Source organism: Ostrea edulis, chromosome 3 (assembly GCF_947568905.1).
Source record: "Ostrea edulis chromosome 3, xbOstEdul1.1, whole genome shotgun sequence".
Taxonomy (NCBI): Eukaryota; Metazoa; Mollusca; class Bivalvia; order Ostreida; family Ostreidae; genus Ostrea; species Ostrea edulis.
Genome location: NC_079166.1, coordinates 60298454 through 60306039, shown reverse-complemented (window position 1 = coordinate 60306039; position 7586 = coordinate 60298454). Strand labels below are relative to the sequence as shown.

Here is a 7586-nt window from a genome sequence, read left to right as displayed (position 1 = left end):
GGTTTTCTCAATATAATAGAGCCTTACGATAAAGTTATGGCAGATAGGGGTTTCCCAATACGAGAAGAGCTCACCTTGTTAAGGGCAGAACTCTTGGTACCTCCAGGTAGACGCGGAGTTTCTCAGATGTCTGCCTCTGATGTTTCAAAGACAAAGTCTATTGCAAACAGGCGAATATATGTAGAGCAGGCAATTCGCCGTTTGAAACAATTTCATATCATCAAGAATGAAATACCAATAACACTTTTACATCACTTAGATGATATAGTTAAGGTCATTGCTGGTATTTGCAATTTGTACCCACCACTACCAAGATACTAATATTGACTACTGTGACCAGATTGTCAATGTTTCGATTTCAATATCTTGCTGCATATTAGTATATATGATATGACTCTTTAGGAGTTAATTATGTCATAACTGAATGTTTACATTAACACTAAAACATTGTTAGTATTGTAAGCATTATATATTAAACAAACCATTCAACCAAGACATGTTGTATTTTTATTTCAAACAATTAAGTTGTTGAAAGAAAAGAAAATTCAATATTCATATTTACAGCAAAATAACATAATAGAAACACAGCATAAATTATATCTTCTGACATATCAATTGATGTGATATACACAACAATTCCACTTCTACAGGGTTAATAGGTATTCCATCCATAATAGCCAAGACACAATGAATTTGAATTCTTAACAGATGTGTACTGTATTATTACTCAATATTCTATTCTCATTTATAACTACAAGTCCTCACTTAAAACTTCATTTAAACTATGAAGTTTCTACCTTTGTGTGTACTCACAATTCAATTTCAAAAAATTGGAACTGGCAAAACTTCTAATTTAAATCAAATATTACTCACAATATAAAATGCACCTTCTTTTACTATGACATTTCATATTAATTTTTTAAATAGGTAAAAAAATCAGTGTATCTCTACAGGCCTCAGAGTAATCTTCAATTACTACTTGGGTAAATACCTGGTACAATTTTGAAATATTTGTGAATCAATCCATTTCTACTCTGTAATAGTTCTACAATACTTCAAATTAATTTTTAAAATATCTAATGATTATTTAATAACTCGGAATTAGTTTATGTTATATATTGGATCAGACACCTCAAGACATACTTGAACAAGTTTGACATAACCAAGTGGAAGTGCAACTCAAAACTGACTTTGACATGCCTATACATTTGAAATGAAACCAATTGTCACACATATCGCAACAAATACTACGATGTCCAAAAGATTTGACATTCTCTTGCTCTTGAATCTGGTTTTTGCAAATCAAACAAAAATAAACATCACCTTCACCATCTTCTACTTCCATTGGTTCACATTCAGATTCTTCAGACACTTTGTCTGGGCACACAATACATGCTGAAGCACACATTTCTTCCTCAATACATTTAGGTGCAATAAATGTTTTGAAGAAATAAATCAAATTTGATTGAACATTCGAATAATAATCTTCCTGGAAATTGATTCTTTTTGAGAAAGTACCATTACAGGAATAAACAAAAAAATCGCACCACATTCGCTTACAAATGGCCATCTGTCCTTGTATTTGACAAAAATATCTATGATTTTTTTTAATCTCCAAAGCTTCATTATCAGACGTAAATAAATAATCGGGCATGTTACATGTACAAAATGCGGAGCATAAACTACATTTTGGTTGCATTGATGATTTTACCTCTAACAAGCCATCTCCACAACATTCACAAGACACCAGCATGTCGGGACTGGCAGCTAAGAAAGAGACGTTTTGATCTAGAAAAATTCCACAATCTTTAAATTTTGCATCGACATGACTTTCTAGGTACATTTTACAATAGATGGACTTTGCAAGTGGCTCTGACTCTCTAACTTCAGAGCTTTAATATTAGAATTAATAGTCTTTCCACCCATTACCATAGATACAATGGCACTGAGGTCCACCTCAGGATTTTTCTTGAATGAATTCATACGTGTATGAACTGCATACATAATGGATGCAGTAATCCTGTCTTTTCTTAGAGCATGCCATGATTTATTTTCACTCTGTCCTACAGTCTCTTTCTGAATATGGTCCACTTCATTTGGTGTTAGAGTTGGTTGATGGTCAATAAAATCATCAACTGTATGGACATTTTTAACCATGTTGCTGATGATGTAGTGTTCAACAGCCTCCATGGAATTGTCTCCTCCAACATCGTGTGACTGTTCTTGAAGAACTTCTTCACATACCGGTAGATCCGTTCCTGTTAGATAAAAGGACTTTACATTTTACAAATTGTTTCACTATACAATAAAACTTTATAGTAGTTTAAAAGGTCTTCCATTAGCCATTTCATGTATTTTACATTGAAAACAGACTGTGATCAGTGGGCATTAACAGAACTGTTTAAAATACCTTTCAATAAACATGCATTTGGCACAGCTTTTCTCAGCTCATCAATAAATGAATCCCTGTCCAGGTGAACAGACTCCTGTGGTTTATACTGGTGTTTCTGCTTTGAAACTAAGGTCTTGTTTTTTCTACAAAACATATTAATGATATAAAATTATATCAAAATGTATAATTGTTTTAGAGCAATGTTTTAGCCAAATCTAGGTCCTTATTGTAAATGTTTTATACTCATGACCTGTCTAAAAAATAGAAATATTAAATCTGTGACCTAGATTACTAGACCTATAATATGTACATATGTCAATTCAATACATTTAGTAATACCTAGTCCATGACGAGACTTTCGAACACTTTAAAAGTCCTTTATTTTGACAGGCACAATTTCTGTTGTTGCTGATGGTACCTTCCACTGGCATGGTAAAGATGTACATGAAGTCAGGCCTAGTTTATTTGCTGACTCTACCCTAAACATTAGGGCTGCTACATGATTGCATGTCTGACCCATTCTGAAAATATAAAAGTCTACATAAAAAAAACATTTTACCCATAATAACTATATCATTGGGGTTCATGTAGTAGTAGATAGGTACATCAAAGCACAGGCCTCTAAATATATAGAGGGGGTATATATATCACTCTGATCAATCATATAACAGCTTACTGATAGAAATTCAGAGGCCTATGATTAAAGTGTAAATAGTAATTGGTAAAATTTACTAATTTATTAAGTAAGTTACCCTGCAGTACAGGAGCAAAAGGCCACCTTCACACAACCAGATTCCTTAGATATGGCTACCCAAAGGGTATGGCTCTCTTCTTTGAGTCTTTGACTAGGGGTACACTTGGCTCTCAGGAAGCATAATGCAGACGATGAGGAAATTGGATGGTAAAATATTTCTTTTATAAAGTTCGATTCACAATATTCGAATGCCTTCCCAATTTTGTAATCATTCATATATGTTTTCACGGTGTTGCTGGTGCCTTTATCTATAAGAAAGTTCACAATGTCCGATAAAAATAAGGGGGGCCACTGAGACATCCCGCACTTCTCGTTCTGCCATCCACCTCCGAGTTTCAAGGGATCAGGTAAAATAATATCTTCTATACAAAGCAAATCTTTGTACTCTTTCTGAAGTTGGTCAACATACTCACAGTCTGACACTTTCAAAGGCAATTTCATAACACTTGAAGCAAAGCATAAGGCGGCTAACTCATTCTTGGTTCCATCGGTGGATAGTCCTCGTCTGCTTAAAAATTCTTTCAGAGCTGTTAATTTCCACGAATTAAATGTTTCTATAGAAATGGTACGGTCACCAGGATCCATTATAAATCAAGTAACAAATAAATCACAAATATGAAACGTCTAAATCAATATAAAAAGCATAAAAACACAGTTTACTTTGACGCGCGTCATTTCATATACCGTTTGTAAACATCCGATTTATTGCCGATTGACCCCGTGACCCGACAAGGCCGCTTGCATAACGTAAAAAAGTGTTGATAGGAGTATTTGTTTACAATATATTAAAATTAGTGTTAATTAAGTGCTTACGGTGAAATCTGCTACTGCTAGATGATGCTAAGTTGTTTCGTGAACCGAATCAGACATCTCCAACAAGATTCTCGAAGATTTAACAACACAAGAATCATTTTACAAAATGCATGCTTCGGTCCATCATTCTCCCTCTGACAATCACATTCATTCTGAAGTCAAAGTACTTTCTCCTATACCTTAAGCGTCAAAAAGACTTTGACAGGTAAATACGAATAAACGGTTAACAGACATCTCGACCCTAAGAAAGTTCAGTCCTGGATGTTCTAGTCCAAAAAGAAGTATGACCCAATCTTATGCATTAATTTATTAAATTTCCGGTTGAGCAACACCCAAATCCTCTAGAGACATTGTTTACAGTTATATGACATTACCTAAATGTGTGACACAATATTAATCCACCCCTGTTCAAAGGGGCATAAGCACCGAGCATAGACCTAAATGTTGCAGCCCTTCACTGGCAATGGTGACGTCTCCATACAAGTGAAAAATTCTCAAGCAGGACGTTTACGTTTTTGTTTTGTTTTTTTAAATTTTGTTTTCATTTTTTTAAATGTTAAACATGAAAAGTATAACTGAATCTGTGTTCACAGCCAAAATTTTAACCTTCTGGATGCAGGAATAAAATTTTAGCCTTCATTCTGTGTCATGTAAACAAAGACTGGAGTCTTTTTATGTTTACATTTAAGGTGGCTCACTACACCGGGAAATAGTTTCTCAAATCAGTACAAATTGATTTAATATTTTAAAAAAGATCTGATGATATACAATAAGTGTGTATGCCAAAAACAGCAAAAAATGCAAATTTGGATAAAAACATGATTTTCAAAAATATTATTTCAACACATGAACAAAAGACTGGTGGATTTGAGCTCAAGATCTGTAGTTCACCAGCCCAATGCTCTCTCTCTCTCTCTCTCTCTCTCTCTCTCTCTCTCTCTCTCTCTTGCCCAATGCTTTATTAATTAACCACTTAGCTATGGTGTTATAGACGAATAAATCGATCAATACAAATACTTTCCCAAAACATTTAAATCGTCATCTTGTAACATAGTGTCATAAAGCTTTAGTGTAGTGAGTACCTTAACAAACCAGTGAAATGTTTAATTTTGTAATTGAATTTTCAATGCATCTTTACTTTTGCACATGCAATTTTACAAAGATTATTCAATAAAGGGTAAAAAAAAAACAACACTTAAAATACTTGTTTTTGATCCACTGTAGATTTTAGGAAAATATTAGATACCTGGGTCAGAGAAATCTAGACATCATTTAATGATAATGAAGTATTGTAAAAAAAAAAATTCAAGACTCTCCAATATGTTTGCAACTCGGAGAAATGGTCACAAGCTATTTTACACCCGCATCCCTCTTGGATCGAACCACTATAACTTTTAGGATAACAATAAATCCTCTCCCAACAATGTGCACATCTGCGAATGGCAATGAAGCATTGTACAAAGTTTCAAGTTTATCAGATAATCCATACAGGAGGAGAAGCATTTTAATGCACAATTTAAGACTTTGTGACAGACAGACTTACAGATATGGACAGAAAGTACAAAAACCATATAATTATATGAAAAGATTTTGCATGTAAAAAGTACATGAAGTGCACAATTATGATTTAAATGTAATTATCATTTTTATTAGGAATTTAGATGTCTCCTCTTTTTGCAAACAATTACACATCTATATATGAAGATGACATATATAGTGAGCATATAAAACACTCCTACCAAAAATGTAAACAAATATGTGCAATGCGAGTTTGAAAAATATGTATGTCTTAAAAAGTGATTGACTAGATATCAGGAAGCAAGCAAGCTCACTCCATGTTACTGTGCTACAACTAACTGAAATTCACTACATTATCCAAAATCCACCCAAAAAGAACCAAAACCTACCAACACTAAATACCAATATATATCCATGTGAGGTCAAGGTTTCAGGAGTGAAACAATGTGTTTTTTTTAACTTTAAATCATTATGTTTTACTTTTGTAGGATATTCATAATGTTGAAATTGATTTAAAGCAATCAATTTTCAATTGGAGAAACAAGGTACATGTATGCACATAAATGTACCACCCTGAATCTCATATCATACCTTATTATAGCTGGCAAAATTATGAAATGAAATTTAATGTCACCACAGAATTTATAATTTCCATTTCTTTCTCTCAATTCACATGGAGACCTCCTTTTTTAGAGTCTTATTTTCTTTTACTTGAATGTTCTAAATTGAAACCTAAGGAATAATAATCTTGGAAGAAAAATCTACATGAAAATATTTTCTACTTTGAGAAACAAAATGACAAACATAACTGTTTTAAATGTAAGTCAGAAATAGAAAAATAATTCAATTCAATGCACTTACATATGTAATTGAAAGAAAATTCCTTTGAGTACATGATTTTAGAATGAAAATAAGATTGATTAATATTCAAAAAAGTATTTCAATTTCTTCAAAACTTCGATCTTCAGATGATTTTCCATCCATTGACACCCCAAATGTATGATCACACACATTTAGCAGGAACATATATTCCTCATATCTCCTTCACATAACACTTGACTACTTTTGAAATGCAATTTAAGTCTTTTTAGAAATTAACAAAGATGAGTGTACAGATTCATACCCTAGCTGTTGATGATTGCTAAAACTGATCACTACTCAAAACTCTGAAACAAATCTTTATGGATTTTTTTTTGTATTTCACACACACACGCACACATACACGTACATGCATACACACATCAAAAATATCAACAAGACACTGACCTTACCAGTCACCTGAGTTATTTAGTTAAAAGTATTACTAACCTCAATATGAATGAAATCTATATAATACAGTAACTTTTCTTGCTCTAGGCATGCATTTATATGCTAAATTCTAATATTCAGTAGAAGTATAATATAAGGTGTAATTCATTCCCCCAAAAGCGTCTATACTGATGAAACATTTTACAATTATAAACTTGATATACACTTTTAACACTATTTGGATCTGACATTGAATCAGAACCCTGGAGTTGCAAGCGTCACAATTTTTGTACATCTCTTTCTGTTTTTCTTGACAATGCATCCATCATTTATAATATTCTAGTGTCAACAAAATTAAAGAAGGATTCTTTTAAATCATAAAGACATGTGATTACTATGACCATTTTGGTTCCATCTATTTTAAAGCTAGTATCAAAACCTTTAGATTCTAACATGTATATATAAACTGTGTTTTTAATTATCAAATACCAAAAAAGAAAACCCCCAAAAAACCAACCAACTTTTAGCTATTGATCTTAATCATAGTGTTTTATTTTGATAATTTAATTTACAGATACATCTATAAGTTGTCATAATGTCATTTAATTCTATTTTATTGTTGCATTCCTCTTCTTGCCCTTGTAAAGCACAATCTGATTAAAATAAGATCTTTGATCCGCTCCGTTATTGTTATAAATAAGATCTTTGATCCGCTCCATAACAATAACGGAGCGGATCAAAGATCTTATTGAAACGACATAACAATAACGGAGCGGATCAAAGATCTTATTTTAATCAGATTGTGTAAAGCACCTTAGAGTAATAAACTGTTTTATATAAGGTTGCATGTATATAAATTTT

At 32.5% G+C, this 7586-nt stretch overlaps 1 protein-coding gene across 1 annotated transcript; it reads right to left on the bottom strand.

Moving 5' to 3' along the window:
- Nucleotides 1-490: 490 nt before the first annotated feature.
- LOC125661408 (uncharacterized) lies at nucleotides 491-7225 on the bottom strand. Its single transcript, XM_048893401.2, has 4 exons — nucleotides 3145-7225; nucleotides 2732-2913; nucleotides 2411-2535; nucleotides 491-2258 (listed from the first exon to the last, which is right to left on the bottom strand). The coding sequence occupies exons 2-4, from the start codon at nucleotides 2836-2838 to the stop codon at nucleotides 1834-1836; spliced, it is 657 nt and encodes a 218-aa protein (XP_048749358.2). The 5' UTR covers nucleotides 2839-2913; nucleotides 3145-7225; the 3' UTR covers nucleotides 491-1833.
- Nucleotides 7226-7586: the final 361 nt, after the last annotated feature.

Bases quoted from the DNA above. Each gene is read 5' to 3' on its own strand.
- LOC125661408 (XM_048893401.2), bottom strand. From the start codon at position 2,838: ATGTACATCTTTACCATGCCAGTGGAAGGTACCATCAGCAACAACAGA. The intron at 2,536-2,731 runs GTATTACTAAAT...TATGTTTTGTAG, and splicing joins AAAGTCTCGTCATGGACTAG to AAAAAACAAGACCTTAGTTT. The intron at 2,259-2,410 runs GTATTTTAAACA...TTTATCTAACAG, and splicing joins AAATGCATGTTTATTGAAAG to GAACGGATCTACCGGTATGT.